At 35.9% G+C, this 27812-nt stretch overlaps 1 protein-coding gene across 14 annotated transcripts in view; it reads right to left on the bottom strand.

Moving 5' to 3' along the window:
• EPB41 (erythrocyte membrane protein band 4.1) overlaps positions 1-27812 on the bottom strand; it is a 156811-nt gene that overhangs the window by 28233 nt on the left and 100766 nt on the right. For 5 of the 14 annotated variants that reach the window (XM_090268953.1, XM_090268948.1, XM_090268944.1 and 2 more), the window contains exons 9-17: positions 25449-25601; positions 23097-23194; positions 20799-20971; positions 15667-15872; positions 12418-12468; positions 12213-12254; positions 11189-11251; positions 6285-6461; positions 4555-4605 (exon numbers count right to left, since the gene is read on the bottom strand). In XM_090268953.1, coding sequence (XP_090125079.1) covers positions 4555-4605; positions 6285-6461; positions 11189-11251; positions 12213-12254; positions 12418-12468; positions 15667-15872; positions 20799-20971; positions 23097-23194; positions 25449-25601 — 1014 coding nt within the window. Of the gene's footprint in view, positions 1-3823; positions 4172-4554; positions 4606-6284; positions 6462-11188; positions 11252-12212; positions 12255-12417; positions 12469-15666; positions 15873-20798; positions 20972-23096; positions 23195-25448; positions 25602-27812 lie in introns of those variants that run through there. The other 9 variants (XM_090268946.1, XM_090268952.1, XM_090268957.1 and 6 more) reach the window with 8 other exon arrangements.

Genomic DNA, 27812 nt, shown 5'->3' with positions numbered 1-27812 from the left:
AGTTTATAATAATATTTAATAGGAAAAAGTGTGCTGTGTACTGGCACCTAGGATGACCTGGAAACCTAAACCACAGATAACCCCAGTCTAATGTTAGTTAGTGGAGTCAACATCTTCTCCCTTCAAAACATTTACCAAAAATGTAAACAAGTAGCAAAACGGGCCCATGCAAACTGAATCTCTATACTCCAAGTATTCACATAAGAAAATGGCTAGGAGATAGGTCCAAAATACTAATGCTGGCTTTATTTACAAGTATGGCCCACTCTGAGTATACTATATGAATAAGATGAATTGTTTAATAAGAGTATAAAGAATTTGGAAAGACATTTTTAACTTTAGTAGTTTTAAGTGCTTGTTCAAATATCAATAAGGAGTAGATGGAAATAAACACAGCTATTTAATTACTTCCTTTCATATTAAAAATTTCAAGAAGTTGACGTGTGTGTGTTTTTCAGTTTCCACCTTCCCAGTCCCCAAAAGATCAAGAACTGAACAATAACCAGAGCTTCTTTCTGATGTCTGGAACATGTTATAGATTCATTCTCATGAAGTAGGTTTGTCTCTACATTACTAGGTGGAAATCTGGGCATCAGGTAGGTCTAAGTGAACTTCTCAGTCACCTTAGAAATAATTATTAACAAAACCAAGACAAAAACAAGACTTTTTACTGGTCCGTATTAACAACTTTAGTCCAAATTGTTTTTTACTTATCAACCTGCCATTAAGAAACTGAACAAGGGTAAAACCAATACACAGTTATTAGGATCTGTCTCTGGTATTGAGAATAGAATGAGGTATGAGGAGGAAACCAAAACTGTTTACAGTTTTATGTTACCAATAGAGGCAGCATTAACTTTAGGTAATACAAAGCTGTAACTAACGTCCAATATTTTTCCTCTGATAACTGTTGGGTATGTCTTTTGAGGCTGCACTGGTCCTTCTCCTCCAATATCAGTCAGGATCTGAAAGGACTCCTGCTGCACTTAAGAAAACTGAAAAGTACTGTTGGCTTACACTAGACTTAATGAACTTGGGATAACTCCAATACAAAGGGAAACAAAATTCAAAGTGAAGTTTACAATAATAATTAATAAAAAGCTGTGTATAGGAATGAAAACCGGAAATACAATCTGAAACAGTTATAAAAGTATCAATAAAATTCTAAGATTATTTCATTTTAGTTCCTTGAAAAAAGAATTTAAGCCAATGCTATAGTTTTGTTTATTTCACAAAGAAAGCTCTTATATCTCTATTTCACAGATAAATGGAAGTACTTATGCTGATCATTTTCTGGATTAGAGAATAACTTCACAATATTTCAGGTTGGCTTGAGGTCTCTTATAATGAGTAAATCAATAAAAATTCTTAATTATAAAATATCTGTTGTAAGCAAAGTCTGTGACATGAAAGATATACACACTCATATCAGATTTTTAAATTTAACCCACTTCTTGCTTCTTTTTCCTTCTTTTTTTTTTCCTTTGGAAAGCCTATAATCACAGAGTAGCAGTTTTCAGGAATACCAGAGAATTATTTCTGCATGTCCACAGAGACAATAACACCACAGTGGTGAATGAAGGACAAAAGATTCTTGGCTTTACTGTTCTTCTTACTATTTTTTTCCTCTAAGAAGCCATCATCTTAAAAACAAAAAAATCTTGTTCAGCAGTTTCATCAACTGAAAAGCATTAAGAAGTAAAATAAAGTGCAATAATCTCAGTTTGATAACCCTTTGAATTCAGATTTCAAAACAAATATTTGAGACAACATTAACCAAATCATCCATATTGGTACATTCAAGTGCCACAAAAAGCAAGCAACATGCAAGACTTCATTGATGCTGAGGTAAAAAGAACAGGTTAGACATCCAAGTTGTGTTATAAAGAGAGAGCACGCTTATCTTTACTTCGGGAAAGTCTTAAAAATCAACATGCAAACAGAGGACACATACTTGTCACATAGAATTCTATAGCTCACAAGGCCATCAGTAAAAAACAATTGCTTTCAACACAAACGTAAGAACAAACATGTCTGAAATGTATCAAGAAAATGAAATACATCAATATATATTTTAAGCTTACTATATGACTAAATATTGCTTTTAACAATATAATTACTTAAGTCATAAAGAAGTAACACATTATTTTAACTCAGAAGAGGGTATGTTTAGGTACAGATCTTGAATAAATCTGTAGTCCAGGACTTTTATAGCTGGGCAAAGTAGTGTGGGAAATTCAGCCCTGGCTGGAGGCCAAGGGACACCAGCACCATTTTCCTTAAACCGTCAACATTTTACTTGTGAAAAGATGGCATTTAACCTTTGCAGATCTCTTTACACCAGGCAGGATAAAGTTGTTTGTCCCTGTACATCTCAGAAATACACATTAAAAAGGCCACAGAAGTCAAAAGCCCTTTTACAAAAAAGGCCTTTGTATATACTGGTTTGATATCACAAAAAAAGGAGTGGTTTTGGATTCATAGATTAAAATGTGTCATTTTAAGGCTTTTGAAAGGTTAGCAAGTTGAATTTTTCCCTTAAACTACAAAGCCTATGCCACACAAATGACTATAGAAGATCAGGGCAATAGTCCATCTAAGGTTTCTACAGAGTACCTTGCTTTGTGTGAAACACCGGAGAGGAGGACATAGCAACAGTGAATTAAAACATGCAGAATAAAAAGGTAGAGGGGGAAAGTGCCAGCCTACCATATGCTTAAATCTGATTTTTCTAAACTTGTTAAACTTCAGTAAGGAAAGCTGGCTTGGGCAATCTATTCCTACTCCTTTGTACCCCATAATACATATTCTATAAAGAGTAACACTTATTGACAGAAAAATGAACACGAGAGCTTTCCTAGGATAGTGAACTATCAAGATCAGAACACATCATACAGGAGATAACACAGTAGAAGCCAACGACAAGTTTGACGGTTTTAGTCTTGACGTTTCAGATGAGCACCCTGTTTTCCGATCACAGAAAGACTAACCACCAAACAGCCAATGCAAGAACCATGAGAAAAGACATCATGAAAGGAATATGAGGAGATGGAAAAGTACTAGAGTAGAGGTGGCACTTTTTGAAAGACTTGTGATCTTCAGGGATTGGAATAGAAACCTTGGGAAGAACTTCTTCATTTTCTTGCCGGGATAAAGCTCTTTCAGTAGGTCTCTCTTGCCTTTTAATTTTCTCTTCATCCTGCACTAACAGAGCACGTTCCTGTGTCTGCTTTCACGGTAGAAGATCAAGAAAGACAGAGAAAGATGAACAAAATGACAGATGAAAAAATGCTTAAAAATGATACTTGGGGATGTGCAAAGGATTTGGGAAGATCTTTTGGATGTTCTGTTTTCCTTTACTTTGGCAATTTACCCCAGCAAAGTTTTTATAACACAGTACTCAATACATATGTTTTTTTTAATGAATGAACATTAGAAGTCCTGAAAGTTCAGGGAATCATGGACTTCCTTATGGTACTTATTCATCCTTCCAAGATATTCAAATAAGAATTTTGGGTCATTTTTCATTGCTTTGGTGCTGCCAGTTTTTCTTAGATCAATCGGGCAAAGCCAATAATGAAGCACTCTTCTTGCCATCAGAAAAGTTACCTTTATTACAAATAGAATGATAGAATATAAAAAGTTATCCTCATATCTCTCCATATAGATTTAAAAAACTGTAACAGTTCATTCAATATGGCAATTAGCTTTTGTTCAAGGGAATAAAAATCTCAATCCTATACATTTTAAAGACTGCAAAGAAAAAAATATATAAAAGTTTATATGTGCCTCCAAGGTCTACCAAAAAAAAAAAAAAAAAAACCCCACAAATTTTAGCAATTGTAAACTCCATTCCCCTCTCTCTTGGAATTATGATTTAAAATAATAATAATGACCATCATGAAGGTTTATACATCACATTAAGCAAATACTTCTCACACTCTTAAGGAAAAAAAAAAATTTTTTTTTAAATAATTGTCCATTTGTAAACCCCCATCCCCCAAATTTCTGTACTCTGCCATCCAGTCAAGACAGATGTTATCTATGAAAGGAAAAACTTGGCTCTAAGTTCTCGCAGTTGAGACAGCCTTCTTGGATCAGTTTGGAAGTTCGACATTGGTTCTTTGCACACCCCTAAGTGATATGTATCAGGGAGAAAGTAGCTGGGGGACTGGTCAGCAAAAAAGAAAAAAGGAAAAGAAAGGATGCAAAATTATAATAATGATTTTTAAAAGAAAATAAAGGGGAGAAGAAAGACAACATAAAAAGAATAGGGTACAATTAAATTCATTTTTTCTCTGAATACATATTTATATCTTCATGCAGCTTTTCAACCAGCCATGCGCCAAAATAAGCAAATTGAAAGCTGCAAAAGCTGCAGCAGTGGAAATGTTATGTGTTAGGTCAAAAGGTGGTGTATGTGAATCTACTAGTAGAGCCAAAAGAAAAATAATTACTCAGCAGCTGCTGTTCGATTCTGGAGGGGTTATCTGCTTAGTGCCATGGCAAGAGCAAACTGTGACTGAGAAGCACAAGTCATAACAGCAGCTTTACCTCTGGCCCACCAACCTTTCTTTCCGAGGGAAGGACAGAGGTTTTCTTCACCTGGTCATACACAAATTATATAAAATTCAGTTGCTTGCAATGCAACAACAATACTGTCAAAGGAGGAAGATGTATCCCCAGAGAACAGAAATACTGTCCTAATTGTTAAAGAAAAAGTAAGATATGCCAGAAAGTGGAATTATCCTATATAAAAGGTTATTACAGTACAGTTCTTATTTGTTCCATTATTCGTTTAGAGGGTAATATACACAAACATAAAGCTAAAGTGGCTCAAGTATCCCCACAGATCTAATTTAATTTATAAAAAGTCATTTCTTAAAAAGTCCACAGAATGTCATAACCATTCCCAAAACTAGCCCTGAGACGGTTTCTGAAGGGTTTCTATTAAGATATAAGACATTTTCTGGAAATGGAGACTGATTCAACTTTACCAAAACTCATCCAAGAGAATAGTGTTACTTTTTCAAAATAGTTGAGCATCTTTTATTATATGTACAGAGTCAAAAAGAAAACTTCTGGAAAATATGCAGTTACCAGGCGAGAGAGCAACAAGGGATTTTCTCTGTGAGAAAAAAGTTCAGGGGAAGTTCACTAGATTTAGAATACAAAACTGATGTCCATATATATCAGGGCATGGAGGCCAAGAGGATTGTGAATTGGAACAACTGCATCCTATCATCTCTGGTAACTCTATTTAGCTGCCCATCATTCAGGAATTCTCTACCCTTCCTTACTTGGTGAAACTGGTTTGATTCTATTTAGACAGTCATTAGCCAATTTTAATCACATTTTGAAAAACATAAAAAGCACCCTTTGTCAACCAACTTTTATTATCTTCTCCAGTTCCAGAAACTAAATAAGTTGGGTAGTTTATCATAAATTCTAAATATAAAAACAAGTTTTTTAAAAATTATTTAAAAATCATTATAATCACTCATTGAGTCATTGTGACTATTTATATATATTTAGCCTGTCAGGCTAAATATTAAGTAAATAATTTTTGAATATATGCTCGAGGTAAATTTTTCATTACACAGATTCATTTATTTAGGTATAGAATTTCTAAAATGGGTAATGACAACAATAATAGAAAAAGAATAGCCCTGAAAAGTATCTCTGGCTTCCTCTAATTGTGACTATGTTATAAAAACAGTGTATCAAAAGTCTGATGTTACTCATAAAGATAAAATAAAAAATCAATAGTTTTTCTAAAATTGAAACAACCTTTAATATGTGGTATTCTACATTCTCTGGCTTAGGGGCCTCTTGGGTTTATTATATAATAGTGGTCAACCATTCCAGACATAGTTCTACGTTGTGTAAATGTTCAAATAAAGTTTTTTAAAAATGCTATTCCTTTCCAATTTTGACCTTACTAAATTTAGTAAACTCTCTGGTCCCTGAAGGCACAGTTTGAACATAAAGTTCCACTGGCTTATGGTCAATTGGTAAACACACACTAGCATGCAGCTACAGAGAGAGTTCTCAGACCCTATCACCTACTAGCAGCTCTAAGTGTTTCCATAATAAGACTGGGTAGTAGTCCATATGACTTAAAAAACAAGTGCTTGATTATGAATGCCTTAAAGCTGCAATGAATTGGTGAGGCACCAAAAATAAATTTCAGCTCTAACCTTTCTCTCAGATACAGAATATTAATATACAAAAACATTTATTTCACTCATTCTCATAACTGGTCAAGAGGACAAAGTACTCACTCCTTCTCCTGTGGGGATCTGGCCATTGATGTTAAGTGATCGGAACGGGGAGTGAGCAGATAAGCGTTTATCCCATTCGCTAGGCCGTGGTTCTGGTACAGATTCCATAAAGTTCTTTTTCAGCTCACTGATGCTGGCATGATGTTTTTTGATCTCTTCTTGACTTTTTTCTAAATCCTATAGTTGAAAGGACAAAGATGCAAAGCAATAAATACTCAGAGAAAAAACACACCAAGGAAGCCCATCATAGACTATGGGCACCGGTAGAAAACATACCACATCCAGGATAGATACTACTAATCCATAAATTGCATTCAAATTGTAAATATACAACATGGTCTATTTGCTTGCTTGCTTTTTTTTTTTTTTTTTTAAACAGGTGCTTTTCTTGGAAGCAATGAAGAATCATAACCCCACAGCTCTTAGCAGTTATATGACCCATAGGCGCTCACTCAATTTTACACCTCTTCTTCCCATTATGACACAGTGCTAGCTCTCCAACTCCTCATCCCAGGAAGGTGATCCCACAACTCAGTTAGCCTCAGCTTGATATAAACTGATTTAGGCTCAGCTTAAAGGAGGATGGAGATAGCAATAGACAAGGAGAAACTGTTAGATGAAGATGGTGAAAGATTCAGCTTCCATCACTGACTACCTTGCAATGGTGAGTTGCCACTGTGCAGTATCCCTCTATTTCTCTCTAGGGCTAGTTTTGCTTCCCTATTATTAGGGGGCTGTTGTTGGTTTTTGGTAAAAAGGAATAGCCCTTTCTTGATATAAGAATTTATTACTGGAATATAAATGTTGAATCACTATGTTGTACACCTGAAACTAATATAATATTGTATGTCAACGATAATTTTTTTTAAAAGACATTCCTCTGGGAGAAAGTGATTGGTTCCAAGGTTACAAAAATTAATGTTGAAATTCATGACTCAAGCCTTCAGAGCACGTTATTACTATCTCTGAATAATTACTCAGGGATATATAATATAATGGCCTTTTTCCTTTGCCAATACTATTCACATAAACTAAAAGACTTAAGCTTTAAAGCTTCTGACAGATTCACTTCATTTCTTAGCACAATTCAAATAGGGACCTTCTTCTACTAACCTTTAATGAATGGGGAGTGATTTAACAAGAGTTCATCAAATACCTTATATATCTCCTTGATGATTTAAAATACCTCAACTGGCCCTTGCTGGGTTGCTAGGTTGGTTTGAGTACCATCTTGTGTACCAGAAGGTTGCAAATTCAATTCCTGATCAGGGCACATACCTAGGCTGTGGGTTCAGTCCCCAGTTGGGGCACATACAGGAAGCAATCAATCAATGTTTCTCTTTCTTTTTCTCTCTCTCTCCTTTCCTCTCTCTCTAAAACTCAATAATAAAAACATCCTCAGATGAGGATTAAAAAATAATAAATAATAATAAAAAAATCAACTGTTCCAGTAGATTTGCATACTGAACACCCAGGGGTAAGCTCTTCAAGGGCATATTCTAGGGAGAAGTGATCAAAACTAAGGTTAATAAAGCTGGATATAATGAGAAATATTTAGGTTTATGTAATAGGAAGTATATAACAACTTTCAAAAGGGAGATTGGCCAGAAATAATCTGAGAAATAAAACTTGAAAACAAAAACTCAAATGTTCTTTGTCCAAAATACTTCTCTGAAAAACCCAAAAGATCTATGCTTGAGATCAAAATATGTGAGAGCCTGTCACTTGATAATTGCTAAAAATTCTGTGTTTATTATATATCAAGGCAGCTCTATATCCAAGAAAAGCATAATACTAAATATATCTCCTAATATACTGTGTGAATTTTGGGATTAGTCTTTTTTATTCTTCTAGAATCTGTGGGAAACAACCTCATTTTGAAAAAACTGGAACCCATTTAATCAAAAAATTTTTCTCTAGAGCAATTTAGGCTTCAAGTAAATTAATTTTTTTCAAAAGCAATGTCAAAGGGGAAAATAGCATAAGAAAAAAGAACGAGTGAGGAACATGACACAACTTTGATTCTGGAGATATTCATTCAGAAAATTCATTTAACAGTCTATTCTTTTTATTTTTGCAAGAATGAACAACATATATTTGCTTTGCAGTCATTCAAGGAGAAAACTAACCCCACAAGGAAAGTCCTGTAGCTGTGAGTACAGCTCATGAATATGGGCTTCATCATGGGGAAACAACAGTTTGCACTTCTGTTCTAGCTGACAGCAAGAAAAGCATGTTTGCTGGCTAAAGAAAAGTCACGAACAAGCTCAGTCAAAGACTCAGTGTAGGCTGAGCAACTGAGAGCCACCAGGCATGTAAGGCCCTGTGACCCAGCTCCTGACTGGAAATTAAATCTGCTTGGGCCAAGAACAAGTTAACATTTGGGGGAGAGTTAAAAGTGTGAATGGAGCAAACCAAAAAGGAACAAGAGATGCTATGGTAAAACCATAACTCTCTAGGTTAGCCTTTTAACATGAGCGATTTGTTACTTTTCTTGTCTAGCTTTTCACTGGTTTGGAACCTGAGAAAACAAATGTTTCAATAACATCAGTAGCTTCTGAGGGAGCTTTCTCCATCCTTCTTAGCTGGCTCTCTTGGAAACCTGTGGGGGCACAGAGTAAAATTAAGATCTCAAAGGGACCTGTTCCAAATAGAATTTGTCATAGACACTTGCTACAAGTTCCCTCTGGGAGATGGAGGAGGAGGCAGTACATCTAAAAATGAACTCGACCTTATTTGTGCCAGAACAAAGCATTAGTGGGGGTGGGGGAGGAGTAGGGGGAGGAGGAATCCTTAAAAAAAATTGCTAGAGTGACAGGTTGAGAGAACTTCCTTAGGAGGAAAAAAACCCCAAACTTGTACAATAACTAGAGAATGATGGTTAGCCACATTACTTTAGCTGTTTTCAGGTTAGACACTTTTTGATGCCTATCATATTATAATATTAGCAGCAATCAAACCAAACGCTTGATTTAATATAAAATATTCTCAAAAGGTAGTTAGTAGTTTTAATTTTCAAACACACACTTATTAGAATTCCCCTCTCACAGCCATGAATGAAATGCTGGGGAAAAACACATCACACACAGGGACTTTATGAGTCTCAGAAGCCATAACACACCTCATGGAACAAATGACAAATATATGATTGGTCCTGCAGGTTCCAGTTAAGAGGAAGCACTAAAGATGGACTAGCCAAGGAACAGGCATGCTTGAAACTGGGAGATGTTATATTGCTGAGTTCAAGGAGATCAACTGACATCTGTTATTTTTCCTAATCTCAGAAAAGGAACCGTTCAGGTCTAGTTTCAATTCTGGGCTTAAAGCAGAGATCTAGTCGCCACGTTTGAAATGTCCTAGGGTCCAGCCTTGGAAAACCTCATGTCACACAAGGTAAATGTACGTAGAGCACTTGGTATGGTACCCACCCTTTAGTACATGACTAAGGAAGGCTGGCCATAATTTCTGCTACTTTCATCAAAGTACCTTAAACATAGCAGACACTCAAAATATATGTTTTGACAAAGAATAAGACAAGCTTAAATAGTTACTAGAGACCATTACATTAAATCAGAGATCTATCTAAAAAACTTTCTTCCAACTTCCAGATAAATAATATTGAGCACATTTAATTCAGGTCTCAGTTAAAAGGTTGTCTCTTCAGAGAGAACTTTCCTCTCCATCTTTATTCAGAGTAGATCCCTTTCATTAGTACAGCATATGGTTTATTGCCTTCACTGTTTTTATAACAACTTGTAATCATTTTATTGCTATTTGTTTACTCATTGTTTTTCTCCCCTTGCCCCCTGCCACTTCCTAAAGGCGAGAACCATGTTTATCATCTTCCTATATATTTCAATTTCCTTTATATCTAAGTTAAATACCTGATAGCAGAGCCTGTGCTCATTTCTTTTGGCTCTGTCTTGAGCAGAACTGTAAAAGACTCTGGTCATCAACTTTTATATGAGTTTTTCAATGTATAAACTAACATGGCCTCAGCTTTTCCACACAGAATAATTCCAGTTTCCTTAATTTTTCCTCATAGAGTTCCCTGAATTTTCTAATTAGTTTTACATGTATACTTCTTTATCTAATGTGGAGAGCCCAAAATTAAGTAAGAATATACAACTCTGGTAAAAATCCCACCAATGTTGAATATAACAAGAAAATGACCTTACAATTGCTATAGCAGACAGTATGTTGCTATTTCTGAATGGGGGAAAAAAAGTGTAGTTTAACTGAGTTAGGCCCTATCTGAAACCCTAGCTTTACCAATTTACCAGCTCTGTGAGCACAGGGAAATTACTTAATTTACCTAAGCCTCAATTTTCTCATCTTTAAAATAATAATCTCATACTCACACACCTGTTTTTATGATTAAACTATCTTATGTCATACTAACTACTCATTACACGCTAGGATCCCTTCTTTCCCTCTTGTATCTCACTTTTCCCCCCTGACTATCCTTCTGTCATTTTCTGGTATCCCCAATATTTTAAGCTCATTTTGAATTGGGATCATTTATCTTACTTTTCCAGTTCAGAAGATAAAAAATTTGATGCTTGGGACATACAGTAGTTGATACTCTTGGCAAATTTGAAGAAATTTTTAACAGCAATATAGAATTTTCCAGAAGTGGGTAAAACAATGGAACCACAAGAGGCAAAGGTAGTCCCAATCATATATTTTTTTAGGTAAGTATGAGAGATGGAAACTAAAGAGAAATCAGGTGAGATGCTTATACATCTTCATGTTTACCAACATGCAGAAGCATTTTACACCTAAAATTCTCTCATGCAGTGGCATGCAAAACCAAATGCAGCACAGAAAGAAGAAAGGGGAGCAACAGGGAATGCAGAAGGTTATAGGCAACCAACTGAAATAAGCTTCAAGTTCATACAAACCTCCAACATTAAATTGCTATGTCTGATATAAATGTTTTCACCATCTAGTCTCTCTCTCTTTTTCTGTGAAAATGAAAGAGGGGAAAAACAGAAAAGCATAAAAAATTAAAATGTCGTTCTTGCGGGGAAAAAACTGCAAATTGGCAAACCAAAATTATTTAAAATTAAATGTCCACAGCGCAGCATATGCCAACATGAAATGGTCACAGAAACACAAAGACACACAGAGAACACAATTACCACTGGAAAACGGATGACCTTGCTCATGACCGATGGAAGCACATGATGATGTTATTTAAACAGACAGTGTTCCTGGCTTCATTGGCTTCTTACATAACAAGCTGTTTTATGTTCATTTTTGAAACTGAGCTGTTGAGGGGTTATCTTAAAATATATGATTTTAAGAAGCTTTGAAACTCCATGTTCTATAGAGTAGAGAAATACTTTAAAACATTAGTTTTTTGAAATATATATTTCATACTTGGTAATATTTCAGTATGTACATCTCTAATACTTTCCATAAGAGAGCTCTATGGGCATTTTATATATGATCATTCAATATTATATTTAGAAACTGATTCATCCCACTCTAACATTGGGAAGAAGGAGGCACAGAGCAGTCAAACACAAAGTTATTAACAATACTGGGAGATGTTATGATGGTTTCATAATAAATATATATAAAATATTGCCAACGATTTCAAGAATATGGTACCACTGGGAAATATTTCTTATAAAGTTTAATAAAGGATAGGTTTGGACTTTACTAATGATTTCACTGTGTTTCAACAGATATTTTCCTACTGGAGAAAAATTTCAATATATAGTATAGGATTATAATTTCTTTTGTATATATAAGTGTGTGCATATATGCATATATATATACATATAGCTATCTGCTACCTGAAAGTAATTTCTGATTAAGAGAAATCAATGAAAAGAATGGATCACTGTCTCTTTAATGCACTGTAAAAGTCAGCATGGGTGATGCTGATGAGCTTTGTGAAAGTGAAAAATGGCTAACCTTCCTCAATCTTATCAGATCTTCAGTTTTTTCTGCAAGCTTCTGTTTTGCCATTATTAAAGAAAGAAAGAAAAATGATAAAATATTGGCTCATTGAAGTTTGTCTGAACCTTCATTTTATTTTATTTTTTTAAGGAGGGGGAGGAGGAGGAAAAAATAATTGAGGAGTGAGTGGGAAAGGAACAAGTGGCCTACTGGCACAAACCTGTGTTTGGTTTGAGGTGGGTACTGTGACCTCGATGTGGGTTTTTTCCACCTACATTTAAGAAATAAAGTGGTAAAAACATTTTAGGTTAGTAGGTTTCTATGAATAGCATTGTTTCCAAATAAGCCACATCTTTAAGCTGGTTGTAAAATAAGCTGATATGTAATCATCATGATGTAGCCTTTAGAGGGTGTAACAGGGACAGACATTACTCTCAAGAGTAATCTGTTAATTCACCATCATATTTTCAAGGCTAACGAGGTAATATGGACAGCCAAATGAGAAAAAAAAGAAAAAAGAAAAAAACTAAGGTAATTATTCTACTGATAAAGAAAACATTTCATACTTATTTATAAAAAAGTACTTACTAAAGATAATAATTAGGCTTAAATAATCCATATGTTAATTAGGCTTAAATAAGTATATGTTTTTGTTTTGACTTTTAATGATGTAGAAGTACCTTAAATAACATTTAAAAACAAATTTACAAATGAAGATATCAATGTATGACACACATATAGTTAGAAACAAAAAGAAAATCTTCACAGTTAAAGCACATATATAAATAAACCACATAAACACCAAGCAAGTAAATATAAAACATTTTGTTAGTTGATCAATATATTTAAGGAGGCAGTTTCACCCTTGAGATTATTAGACAACAAAACATCAAAATAACCTTAATCCAAATTGTTACTGATGCATGCAATAATTACCAAGGCCGATTTATAAATAAGCACACACAGGGCTAAGCTGCAATATTCAACACACTGTAATCTCCTCTCTAGGGAGGAACTCATGTGTTTGGTGAATGGGTAAGATTCATCCTTAATACCAGGAAGAGTATAACAAAGCACTCCTGACTAACTTCAAAATACCTTTGTAATAGTCATTTTATATACCCTAAATGGAGTAAGTATAAATTAAAAAAAAAAAAAAAAAAAAAAAAAAACCTAGACAGAACTATTAAAAAGAAGTATAACAAAGTCGGCGATGTCTAACACTCTGGATATCTCAAAATTAGAGAACTGTTTTTATAAGGGTCAAGTCAATCACTTTGTATCATTAAGTTCTTCACAGAACCAAATCAATCAGTCATTTTGACATACTTTTAAAAATCACATTTGGCAGCATTACTTCAGAATACAATGTCATTGTTCTATTTTCTCTAGGACTGAACGTGAAGAATATAAGATAACACCAAACTTGTGACATTCAAATAATAAGCACATCCAGCAATAGCACTTTTAACTACCAGAAGCAATTAATTAACAATTTGGGTCAGTTCTACTCTGAATCCCAGTATCCTGGCTGTGTGGCCATTAGCAAGTTATTTCACCTAAGTTTAAGTTCTTTATTGATAAAGTGGAAATAATATCTTCACGGAGTTGTGAATGCTTAGCAAATGGTAGTTTTTTAAATCATTTTTGTAAAGCTTAAATTGCTTGTGTAAATGAACAATGACTTTTTGCTTTGAGTTCTTAGCAATCCAAGAGCAAGAAATTGAGTCTCTACTTCAGTCTACGAATGGAGGCCAAATAGCAACAGTAGTTCTCTATCTGCCCCTACAGAGAACATTAAATAAGATAAAGATGTACACACCTGCAAAACAGGTCTTGCCAAATGACTCAAGATGCCAAAAAGCTCTATCTGGCATTAAATTAGTGTTAGGCAATGAAATGTACACAGTTACAAGACTATTTTATTACTATTACTGCTCTATACAATAAATATACCTTCAGGTAAATTCCATAATTATTTTCTAACTGTTACAAATAAAGTCAACTCAGAGTTACTCTTCATTCTGTTACTACTACTAAGGTAATAGAAGGTTGTTAGAAGTGGCTTTCAGTCTAGTTGCCACATAAGTATCTCAAAACAATATTATACAGAACTAATTGGAAAGAAGCCCAATTAATGGGGAGTATATACCAGAAAGTGATCTCTCCACTCTGCCAAGGTCCCAAGAGCAAAAAGAACCTTTCTTGAAGATATTTGTGTCTGCCTATAGGCAAAAGAACAAGTTAGCTGGAAGCCAAAGGAACCTTAGCTACTCAAAGAGAGTCCCTTGCTCACTCCAATAATCTAACACTTTCCAGTTAGTATAATAGATCAAAGTGCCAGGTGAGAGATCCTAACATTAAAAACTGGGGTACTCTAACATTAAAAACATACTGTTGACACTGAACCTGATGACTAAGATCATGCACATTTGGCTAGATACAAAAATGCAAATGCCCACCTTTCGGTCAATTTTTTTTTTTCTCTCTCTGGACTCAAGTTGGCCTCAGAGAGCAGTAACACTGCATGTCACATTGAACTTTTTTTTTAATACAGTCATAATGGAGCCAGATTGGCCTCTGCTCTACATATAAACTAAATACTGAACTGACTCCAAAAGAACAGGATTAATCCATCTGACAGGGTGAGAGCACTTACTAAGGTCTTATATGGTTTTAATTTCTTAACAGATATAAAAACATCATTTTCCTTATAAAGACGGTGTCTATTAATTCCTGTTGTCAATACTGAGACTTGTATTTACAATGCTTCAATAAATCTGAACTAGTATCTCAACTCTATCACTGCTTAAATGTGTTTAAAAAGCTTATCAACACATAAAAGATCAGTCCCATTACTGTTACTCCTGGGAAATCTAATTAAATTGGTGATTTTTCAACAAGGTTCAGTGACTAGGGTACACTCAGCTCAGAACTGTACGCAAGTTAGTAGTATAACCCCTCCTACAGAACGGATCCTGCTCCCCGCCCGCCCCCCGCCTTTTTGAAGCTACTTAAGGTTTGAACAACCACACAGATGTGCTTTATGTAATACCTGAATATTCTCTGGCTATGCTGCACACATATCCAATTTAGAGAAATCAAGTTATAGCATTGCTAACTCTTAAAAAAACGAACTGTGGAAATTTCTTCTGGATGAGTAAAACTTACTTTTAAAATCAGATGATCATAATGTTGCCATGTTTTATAGATTTCATTTTCTTAATATAAAAGTTTGGTAAAATTTGGGTCACATGAAAACTTCCAGGATAGCTTATAGTCTTCATGACATAATTCTATAAAAGCATTTTACAGGCTCATGGGAGATACCTTCTTTCAGAAAGAGTGAGGAAGAAATAACTTTGTTAGGATTCTGTAAGAATCAATGCTTTGAAAACCGTCCTGGTCAAGGAGTTACCACCTGTAAATCAGAAGGTGAATTCACCAGATACTTGGACTTATGACATACCTTCCATATTTCTGTGGACTCTGGCTCAGCTTGTTCAGGTGGCACTTCTTCCTTTTCCACTTCAACCTTCACTGTTTCCTTCTGTTCTTTTGAAACCACTGTTTTCTTGGCAGGTGCACCTGGCACACTGCCTTCTGCATCCTGACTCTGAGCAATGGCTGGTGCAGAAGTGGGCCGAGGACTTCGGTCTGTTGAATCAACAGCCGCTGTTGTGTGAGAAGAGGGAAAGAAAAGAATGAATGAAGAAGGCAAGAGTCACTGTACCACTGCAAAGTCACCAGGTGACACATACGAGTGCTACTGTGTCCAGTGGACTATTGCACAGAAGATATAAAAATAAATCATTAGTAGTGCTCTGCCAGGTAACTGATGGCAATAAGAAAGCTAAAATAGAAAAGCTAACATATGTTGGTGATCATATTCCGAAATGGGGGTTGAGGGGTGGAAATACTGATGTCAAAATAAGAAAAGAAATTGAAAGTCCATTTTATTAAAAAGTTAGCAATGGTTTAACCTTGTAATATGTTTGTTAGTCTCAAGAACCTATAATGCAGTCTATGTAAGGGAAAAGGGGGGTTAATTAAGTTTTATCTCTTCCACGAAGCCTTCTTGAAATAAAGATTTATTCACTTTTGGTAATATCAAGAACCTAAAAATATATTCTAGGAAAAAAGGATTAAGTCTCGTTTCTTCTGTTACGGAATGATTATAAAATCACTTGAACTTTGATTCCAAAAAACCTCCGCTGCCTTGCGGCATACCTCTTCAGGGAAAAGGCTAAGGGAGTAAACCCCGACAGAAAATCCGGAGCCGGAGTCCCTAAGGCGGTTTGACGTTGTAGTCAATACCGGCAACTCCTGCGGCGCACCTGAAGCCAAGCTGTATTGACTCCGTCTTTCCCTTGGATCCTTCAGCTGCGAAGAGAGGAGGGGTCTGCTGCATGGGCAACAGCAGACCCTCCATATCACCCTGCCCAGGCTCTGTAGCTTCAGCTTCACTGGAGAGGACACGCCAGCGTCATCGCAAGATGTCGATTCAACACGGGAGGAGACAGATACCGTGTCACTCCCGAGTCGGACTGCACAACCATTCTCGGCGGTGCAGATAGACTCTTAAGAAGCTACACCATCGTCTCTCGAGACGGACGGCTGCCGACGACGGATAAAATCACTTGATAAATGGATCTTCTAAGATATATACTTCTGATAATTGCTTAGGGCAAATCTTTGAACCAAACACTTTGATTTTTAATAAGTCATTTTATTAAAATAATATGAATTCAAAACCTTTGGCTGTTAGTCTTTAAAAGAAAAATACAAAGAAAACCCCAACATTTTGAGTTCTGTTCTACCATCTCCTCAAGTCTGACCAAGTTGCATTGTAACTCCTACTCTCTAATGTAGTTAGAGCAGCGGTTCTCAACCAGAGGTAATTTTCGCCCCCTGAGAGACATGTGGGGGTGCCACAAATGGGAAGAGAAGTGGGGGGAGGGTACTGGCATACAGTGTGTAGAGGCCAAGATGGCTGAGGTTAAGAAACATTAATTTTGCAAAAGGCTATATGTAGACTATTTTAGAGAGAATATTCAATGTAGGTTTATGATAAAATTTGATCTTTTCAGAGTTAATAGCTGTTTTGGTTTGGACTATTTGTCATCTAAGTTTAAGATCACTTACTTCAAAACAATCACTCACACTCTTATGATTTTTATCTTCATTCTTCCAAAGACTAAAAGAAAACATCTGTTCATTTTGTGGTAAAACCTCACCTATCTGGCAGTGTCTAGGATTGCAGTGTGTTTCCACATGATTTAATAGTTCTGATAACAAATTATCTTTTCATGTACTGAGAGTTTTAAATTTTAATTATTTTGTATGAAAATCTTTACAATTTTGTTTTTTTAAGATTTTATTTATTTATTTATTTTTAGAAAGAGGAGAAGCAAGGGAGAAAGAGAGGGAGAGAAACATCGATGTGAGAGAAAACATCAGTCAGTTCCTTCTCCTTCATGCCCTGACCGGGGACCACACCCGCAACCCAGGCATGTGCCCTGACTAGGGATTGAACCAGTGACTTTTTGCTTTGTGGGACTATGCTCAACCAACTGAGCCACATCGGTAATGGTGAAAACCTTTATGATTTTTTTAAAATATGCTTTATTGATTATGCTGTTACAGTTGTCCCAATTTCTTTCCCCTTTGTTCCCCTCCACCCAGTGGCCCCCCCCCTCCCTCCAGTTGTCCCCCCACCCTTAGTCCATGCCCATTGGTTGTGCATATAGTTCTTCTCAACATCTTCCTGTCTACTCCACTCCCTCCTACTATGCTTCTTAATTCCTGTACTATCTCCCTCCCTTTCCCCCCTTCCCCCTCCTTGCTCCTGCCTTCTTAACTGAGTATACTGAATTTAATATATCCTGATAAATTTAGATTTATAAACAGTAAGGATTAGATAAAACAAAGAAATCCATGAATCAGAACAAATTCTTTTTTAAAAACCTGAAATTCACAACTACTTCATTCAGACAACAGCAAGAAGGAAATGCTCATTACCCTGTAATGATCTCCATTGAAGAAATAATTCCTCAGAGAATAATTTTAAAACAAAAAACAAAAACAGCAGAAACACAAGAATCTACTCTATCTTTCAATGAAAACTGCCCTGTTGAAAGTCCCTGCTACTCATGGGTGCTCTAAGACAGTTAATGCAAGAATGGCAGATGGTAAACCAGACTAACAACACAGGGGAATGTGACAAAATATTTTGCTCACAGTTGTGTTGAAGTATCATTATACATGTGCATTCACACCTCCTCTCAAAGAATTAATTCAACCCTGACTGGCATCACAGAAACACAGCCCATGTTTTCACCATGTGTTATTTTGCCACTTGCATTTGGTTTTAATCCAATACTAATATTGCAGAGCCAAATGATTTATGCCTTCAGCATTCCTGGCCCTGGCAATCTGTAGCACATGTGGAAAAGTAGATATAAGTGTGGAAACTGGCAGTTAAGAAACAGAGGCAGAAAGTTTCATCATTTGTAAAACGTGGAAGATATTAACTCCGTAGGAAAACTGGGGAAGCATACTCAATGGCTATGAAAACAATAAACCCTGCCCTGGCTGGCGTGGCTCAGTGGACTGAGTGCCGGCCTGCAAATCGAAAGGTCACCGGTTGATTCCCAGTCAGAGCATGCGCTTAGGTTGCCAGCTACAGGCCCCAGTTAGGGGCTTGAGAGAAGCAACCGATGTATCTCTCACACATCAATGTTTCTCTCCCGCTCTTTCTCCCTCCCTTCCCCTCTCTTTAAATAAATAAAATCTTCAAAAAATACTTACTGAATCCTAAATAGTAATAACTTTTAATGTCATATCTAAGTCTTTGTATTTTTGTTATGGGTTAATATTATTTCAAGAGCATGTGGGGCAAAAATTATGTACATAGAAATGCAATTCAAGTGAAAGATATAAGCTGGGAGCCCTAGAGAGAGGCAAATTTCTCTCCTCTTCTCAATAAGAAGACAACAAACCATGGGCCACAACAGAGAATCATGGTAGTGTCTTTGGTTGTTGAGATATAATTCACATACCATACAATTTGCCCATTTAGAATGCACAGTTCAATGATTTTTAGTACATTCACAGTGTTGTAGGTAGTGAATATTTTTAAAGATGTTTTGGCTCTTAAGTTTTATGAATTCATTTGTTAACTATTACAAGATTTTGATGTATAGAGAATCTGTAACCTGAAAATTCAATTATTTCCTGTATCTAAAGAGTGCTGGTTGTGATAATCTTATGGACCCATTAATTCCAATATTACATTGCTTCTGTCTGACAACAGAAACTTAGATACTTATATATTATAGCAGTAAAGAGTAAAACTCAAAACACCACATTGAGTAAAAGGAGACTTAAATTCCAGTTCTAGCTCTGAAACTTACTAGCATAATTTCTGCCAGTATAGTACAGATACAGTAGGTAGCAATGAATCAGCGTTCCGTCATCAGAGGGACCACCCAATGAATCATCTTAAAACAAAACAAAACAAAACAAAAAAATGCCAGCAGATGCTCAGGTCCACCACAGATAATACCTAAGAGAGAGGCTTGGGCACTTTGTTTTAAAGTTTCAAAGATGATAGGGATGTTTGCTGCTGGCAAAAATCCCTGCAACCATTACTCACCAAATGGATGAACTTCCTGGTTGTGACCCTAGCAAATTAGATATCTTTTTTTGTGTTCTAGTTTGCTCATGAGTAAAACAAGAATTCCTAAATGCTTCTCGGTACTAAATGATTGTTGATACTAAACAGGAATATATGGTAATGATTTGAAAAGCAAAAAGGCAACAAAAATATAAGTTGGAAAATCTTTGTCATCAGTATTAGCTCTCCTTGTGACTATCGTGTAAACTGGGATCTGAACCAGTTTTAGTTCTTCAGCTGGTGAAGCAGATGCTCTGAGCACCAGATATAACAAAACTCTACTTTGGTTACTGCCTTCTGAACTTATTATTTATTAGCCCCCCTTTTTTTTAGTGGATAAAGAACTGAATATGGCTTGTCACTTCATTTCAGTAATGCTCACAAATCCTCGAGACTAAACTTAGAAAAATTAAGACAGATCTTCTGTCAGAATATACAATCATGAAACTTATTTCCTCACTATTTTATTTAAACAAAATTTGGAGACTCCAATAACAGAACTGTCCTTTCTGTATATAATTGCCACATGACAAATGATCATTTAAACTTTTTAAATGATTGCTCTGGTGAGGCAGACCCTTTGTCTCTTTTCTACTTGGAAAAATAACTATTTAAAAACATTCGAAAGGGCTTTATTTCAGCATACTGCATTAGGTTTTCACTCTGTGGTAGATATTCTGGATTCTAATTCTAAGTTGTGTTCAATCTACTACCTACCAGTGGAACTTTGGTGTAGTTACTACTCTCTCTGAACCTCACTTCTTCTTTTCTTAAGATGATTCCACTGACTTGGACAATTAGTGAGATCCATTTCATTTTATCAATGACATTGTTCAAGGTGGCTCTCTTATAGATACTTGTACTTTCTTTACCTCTCCTTAGAGAGTTGGGGCCATAAGAAATCACCAAAATTCAGTACAAACCTCCATCAAGGCTCCGGGATGCCCGTTTGCTTGCTGTGCGCTCAAAGTGAGGAGCAGGCCTGTCAATCAGAGCACTAGCTTGCCTGGTTTGAGCCTGAGTTCGACCACTGTATCGAAATTTGGATCCCAGTGCAAGAAATTTGCTTTTAGGGATGGTGTCTGTAGATGTCAGTCTGGGGGGATAAAACCATAATGATTATATATTATATATTTATCTTTAATGAGACGGCGAGATCAAAGACAAAAATCTAGATTTTTTTGAAGTTTCAAAATTCTCAAAGTTCCCTTATAGTTACTAGGATAGATTTCAAATCAAGCAATCATTATTTTAATTCTATGTCATTTCTCAAAGCTACATGTATCATTTACTTGTGGCCTATATTAATAATATTATCTTATATCTCTATAGATAGGACCTTATGGTTTTCAGAACACTTTTATAGCACTGTAGTATTTTCCATACAACACCGTAATATTGTGATCATCTTATAGATACAAGAAACTGAACCTCAAAAAATAAGTTATTTGCTTAAGGTCACATAGCTGTTAAGAGATGGGGCAGTAACAGAGTCCAAGCCCAGAGCTCTTTTTCCACTCTACAAGCATAATTTTGTCAAATGCACTCTAATCTCCATTAATGCCTGGTAACCTATTTAATAGGTTATTTGGTGTATTTTCAACTCAGTTAGGAACCCCATCTTCTTTTTATGCAATACTTTGTGCTCTCTTTTGTAATGGCATTTACTATACTGAATTCAAACAATTTACGTGCTGGTCTCCACTCTAAGATTGTGAGCTCTCTCAGGGTAAAGGATAAAGACTATGACTTACTCATCTTTGTGCTTTCACTTCTGGCATACTGCCTGGCATGAATTTGGCACTCAGTGAGTGTTTGCTGAATTTAAAATTACTACATCAACTACTAGTTTTTCCTTGGAGATGGTTCATTTTAATTCAGAAAATACTGACTTTCTTTTAAGTAACAAAGATTATATGTTTATATATCCTCTTATTTTGATGCAATGGATTTAAATATGCTATCCTATTAGTAAATACATTGCTGAAATCTATACCATAGATATTAAACATTCAAAATAACTTTTTTTCATTTTTCCTTAACCTTTTTAAAACTTCTATTTTCTTGGTTTGATTTTAAAGAAGAAGATGATGAAAGCATAAAGAAATATCTTAATGCCAATAATTAAAGATTCTTTAATTGGGTATAAAATGTATCCTCATGTTTTATTTTGAAATGAGAATCTAAATGTTATTTTCCCTGACTTTTCTCCGTGTCCACTGTGCTACTGTGCTAAGTATGATATGAAAATGCAAATAGAAGGAAAAGATATCATGATTCTCTCTCTTGAGAGTCATTCATACAGTCAAGTTTATTTATGAATGACATGACATGAAGTGTTCGATTTACTTCTAAATAATCTGGGAAGTAGTGGGAAGAACTCGGTGGGGCTATAGATAAAACAAGACTGGCCTTGGAGTGATAATTATTGAAGCTGGGTGATAGATATTAGGTGAGTTCATGATACTATTCTCTTTATTGTTGTTATTATGCAATTTTCCATAATAAAAGGCAAGCTAACAATAACAAGCTGGCTCTCCTTTCAGTACAAGTAATTATTTGTCTGTGGGCTGTATTCTCTATTAGACTGTATGTTCCATCAGAACAGGGACTAGAACTATCTTGTGGTATATTCTCAGTGCCTAGTACAGTACCTACACAAGGGTAAACACAGAGGAAATTCTTGGTAAATGAAAACAGGAGGTTAATGATATGGCCTCTTGAAAACCAGAGGAGATAAAAACTTTCTTCTATTATCTGATAGAATCGGGCTTCAAAGATGGTTCTCTGCGTTCCCTTTCTGGGGTTAATTAGAGCCAAGATAACAATCAGCTTCATACCTGTAACCTTCCAGCTAAAAGCCCCACAAGAAGTAATTAAGCATTGCTTAGAGAAATTGCATGTGGAAGTGAGTTCAGGGTACCCCTCCTGATAGGACTGATTTCAGCTCCAGTTAGGGCAATCATGGAGCCCCTAGTCAACACGGGTTCCTAATCCTCACTTCTCTCTTCCTTCCACCATACACAGAAAGGTGCTCTGGGAATGTCGAGGCATGATTTTCAGTACAAAGGAGAAATGGATTCATTTTGTCTTATTTAAGATGATCTTACCTGAGCTAAGTAAAAGAATACCAGCTATACAAAGAAGGTAATTTTAATAGCAGGCCTAAAACAGAGACATGCATAAATAATTTACCCTGGAAAAATAAGTGAGAACAATACCTGAAAAATGTGTGATGCTCTACACAGACTTTCCATAATTTCTTAGCTGCTCGGTAGCTGGGAAGTTTGAATCCGATGGTACTTTCATACTGTTCTTGCTGTAAAAACACAAATAAACATAGAACATAAAGGATTATCTGATGAAAGTGATACAGGACCAGAGAAATATGGTGCTACAGAAAAGGTCATCAAGAATTTAAAAAGTGTTCCTAAAGACATAAAATATTTGAAATTTTTCCTACTTACAAAAAGAAATTTACTCATTGAGGTTACTTTTCCACATGCATCTTATATTACTCACGCATCTTATTTTGTTCAGAAACACACACACACAGAGTACATTTTTCTGAGTCATAATTAAGTCACCTTTTGATTGTCCAGACACTGCTCTTCCTAAGTGACCATCTGCAGTTGGAACACTAGACTACTCAATGCTCAGGAAATGGGATAGGTATGATTCCTCCAATCAATCAATATCATAATATAGCCTCTTGCTCTCTCTCTCTCTCTCTCTCTCTCTCTCTCTCTCTCTCTCTCTCTCTCTTTTTAAGTAATAAGAACTAAAGATTAAAGATTTTGAATCAAGTCAATTCTTGAATTATTGTCTTTTTTTCCTTTGGTTGACCATTATTCTACCTCAATACCTCTTTCTTACTTCTTTTGCTTTTTTCATCCACACCAGAGGACATTTCTTTTCATTACTTTTTAGAGAGAGGAAGGGAGAGAGAGAAACATCAACTGGCTGCCTGGCCTGACCAGGAATCGAACTCTCAACCCTTCGGTTACGGGAATGCACTCCAACCAACTAAGCCACACCAGCCAGGGCTATCTCATACCTCTTTGACTGAAGCAAACCATATCCTGCCAGGACTACTAGAAATACTGTCCTGCTAGTCTCGTGCTTCTTTGTTTCTGCCTTAAGCATACTTTTTAAAAAGAAAAGGAAACTAGCATTTATTTCTAGTGCCTATTATTGCCAATATGATCAGATAGTATTTATTACACATGAAGAAACTGAGGCTAGACAAGTTACTTCTCCGTCTCACAGCTATGAAGTGGCAGAACCAGAATTTCACGGTTTCCACTAAACCATGCTACTTCTAAGTCATCTACTACAGTCATAATGCTTCATTTCTCAAAGTCCTATTGCTCCTGATTGCTTTCTTAAAGTAAGAGTTCTGTGCTTTTAGTATACATTATAGAGTTGACATTCAAGAAACCAAGGACTTCAATTATAAAACATTAAAATTTGTGTGTATGTGTATATATGTATAAACCTATATCTAATCTATATCTCTCCTGCCTTCCCATATTAAAATGTAAGATTGTTGAGAGACAGACACTTTCCTTCACTGTTCCTAGCCCCTAGAGCAGTGCCTGGCCCAAAGAATGCCCTCAATAAATATCTGTTAACTGAATGACTCTTGGATTTGAAACACTTTGATGGAAGACAGTGATTGCCCTATGACAGGCACAGGCAAATAATTATGGTATTAAATAAATGCTTCAATGATAAACCTTATGAGACTTTTAAGGCTGCACATTCAGTATTTCCATGCCCAGATAATGAGTCCTTTTCACCAGCAGATGGTGGTATATACACAAAAGCCGCTTTACGTTAGAATGATGCTTTGCTGCTTCTATCTTTTGCAGCTGTCATCTCATTCGATCTTCAAACCAACTCTGACAGAGAAAGTATTACCCACCTTGAATGATAAAGAAGCTGAGCCTTCGATTTCTCCAGGGTCTTTTATAGTAGGTGGCAGAGTAGGAGCTAGAACTTTTTTAAACTTTAATTCCTAGTAAATTTCCTGCTATACTGTGATCGCTCTTGAACATGAAAGTTAAATTTGGTCAGCATTAGTATATCCTAAAACTTGCTCACCAACTAATAACTGAATTATATGACACAAAGTTAAATAACTCTATTAAAAATCTAGAACTTGACCCTAGAATATATTCCCAATAACTACTAGAAGCTATGCACACAGATACATTTTAATCACATGAGGTAAGAGATTGGTGGTACAAAACGTAACTTAATCCCACGCTACTTCACTTAAAACTATTTTCCATCCAGATTTTATCTACAGTGAACAAGGAACAAGTTTATCAATTCAAGTTTCACTTCTGGCCATGGTATATTTACTTACATAGAGAGAAATACCCAGAAAGCCAGTAGTAAGGAGGAAGAGAAGCATTTCAGGACTGATTCAGAAAACAGAGTATCAGCTTCTGCATAGTTAACTATAGAGAGACCCTCTCAGATGACATGACAAGGAAAACAGGAAGGAAGAGGTGTTTTCGAAGTGGTCTGTGTTTGATTCAGGAGGAAAGAAACAAGTTCTGTACCTCTCCAGGCCGAATCTTGATGAAAAAACTGCTACGTTTATAAGAAATCTTCAGCACTTTGGGCCAAGGAAAGCGGTTAATTCTCAGCTTATCTTTGTAAACCAGAAGGCCACTAGAGCAGACACCTAAAATGATATCTACTCCCTCCAAGTCCTGAAAAAGAAAAGCATTAGCATTTCAGTCTTGAGCAGTGCTCGACACATTGTCGACTATTACTAGATAATCTGAAGATATTAATGACCAAAAACAGTAGTAATCATAGCCCATGGGATTATTAGGTCTATGTAAAAATGCCATTACTCTACTACATTTTTAAAAAATCAATATTATTATCTATTACAAATATCTTTAAATGTCCAAATCAGACACAGTAATTCCATTTTTGTAATCTGTTCCAAGAAAATAATCCAAATCACAGAAAATGCTTTATACATGAAAATGTTCAGAATGTTATAGGAGTGAAAAACTGGATATAACTTAAGTACCATCCAAAAATCTGATAGGCAAAGCAGTCAACTTTATTCCCATATAAACTCAGTGTGAGAGAATCACAGATTCTTATAACTATATTAAGTATAGTAAATGATAAGTATCATCCCCAAGTTAAGAAGAACAGTAAGATAAAAGTCATATTTATATACGTCTTTTCTTAAAAATTTTTTTCTTTTAATTACCTTTTATTGATTATGCTATTACAATTGTCCCAATTTTTTTCCCCTTTGTCCCCCTCCATCCAGCAACCCCCTCTCCCTCAAGCAATTCCCACACCATTTTTCATGTCCACCGGTCATGTGTATAAGTTCTTTGGCTACTCCATATTTTATTCTGGACTTTACATCCCCATGGCTATTCTGTAACTACCTATTTGTACTTCTTAATCCCCTCACCTCTTCGTGCATTTCTTAGAGAAAATTAAAAAAATTAAATATATGTTAATCATCTATGTCTGCAATTCAAGGAAACTAAATTTCACCTGAGTTAATCTCTACAGATGATTACTTATTTAGATATGTAATAAAAACAGAATTAAATGCTTCTTGACTACTTCTTTTACAGAATTGAGTATAGAGAAACATATTAATGCCTACATGTGTAGGTACAAGCACAATTGAGAAGCAGGAATTATATACAGCTCCAATTCAATGACTACGTAACCGAGAGTTTTCCAGAAGAAGATACCTTCTTAAGTTCTTAAAACCTGTGGGTACAATCATATCTCTCAATTATACGTTCTGGAGAAACAATTTGCTTAACGACATTTGGGAAAGGAACAAGCTACCTGACTCCTCCATCTATTCCAGATAATTACTGAATCAGCAACCAGTCTCCAAAAGGAATTGAGAAGCAAACCAAACAATTTCAGTTCTGGAAGTAGAGCTGACCTGATGTACTGATCTCCCTATGATCTACCTTACAGATTCATAGGTTACATAGATTCAAGTTACTGTACCCAACTCAAAACAATCCAGGGCAACATCTGAAGAAAAACCACCAACATGCAATGAAATTTTAATAGAATTAATATAACTTAAATAAGAAAGAGACTTCAGATGTCAGATACTCAGGTTGGGAGAAGACTGAAAGGTCATTTTAGTCCAACCACCCAGCATATTTTTTTTCTTAATTGGTACATTTATTAACAATATAGACTAATGGTCCCGTGCTTACATGTTGTTGTGTTTGTGTGCTGACTTCCATAATACATAACTTAATCATAAGGAGCTCAACAGAATGATTGACAAGACAGAGCTACTGCAGACATAATTCTCTTATATAATTAATACTTGCTAGAAAATGGAATTTGACATTATTTACAATTACACTAACATTCATGGAGGCTGAATATCACAGGCATAAGAAATGTCTTCTCATACTTTCCAAATAGTTATTTATTTTAGCTAGGAAGGGTAGTCACCACAACCAAACTTGTTCTTAACCAGTAGAAGTTTTACATCCACTCAGAGTCCCTTACACATTTCTGGGCCTATTCATTTGCAGAGCAGAAACTGTAACCAGGTTCTTCCTATCACGCACTCCCATGTGATGTCCAATCTGTGTGTGCTGTCCAGTTCTTTAAGATAAAAGGAGTGGCTCTCAGCAGGGCCTCGTAGATGAGAAAGTTCTGAATGGGGGAAATCACAGCCTCACGCACCCCTCGGGGCCCCGCTTTGGCGCAAGGCCCTCGATATGAAACACCGTGGCGCTGCCTCACCAGCTCCCACTGCCGCACTTTACTCTCCACTCACTGGCTGTTTCAATGTCCTTTTCTAAATTCCTTCCAAGGGACTGTACTGCCTATCTCGGAATACCTCCAACAAGACCTCACTACCTTAGAGGAAGCCCATCCCATCTTCGAATAGCTCT

Source organism: Furipterus horrens, unplaced genomic scaffold (genome assembly GCF_987537825.1).
Source record: "Furipterus horrens unplaced genomic scaffold, mFurHor1.1.pri manual_scaffold_3, whole genome shotgun sequence".
In the NCBI taxonomy this organism is placed as follows: domain Eukaryota; kingdom Metazoa; phylum Chordata; class Mammalia; order Chiroptera; family Furipteridae; genus Furipterus; species Furipterus horrens.
The sequence above is the reverse complement of the archived record's forward strand: the minus strand, read 5'-3'. Positions and strand labels throughout refer to the sequence as shown.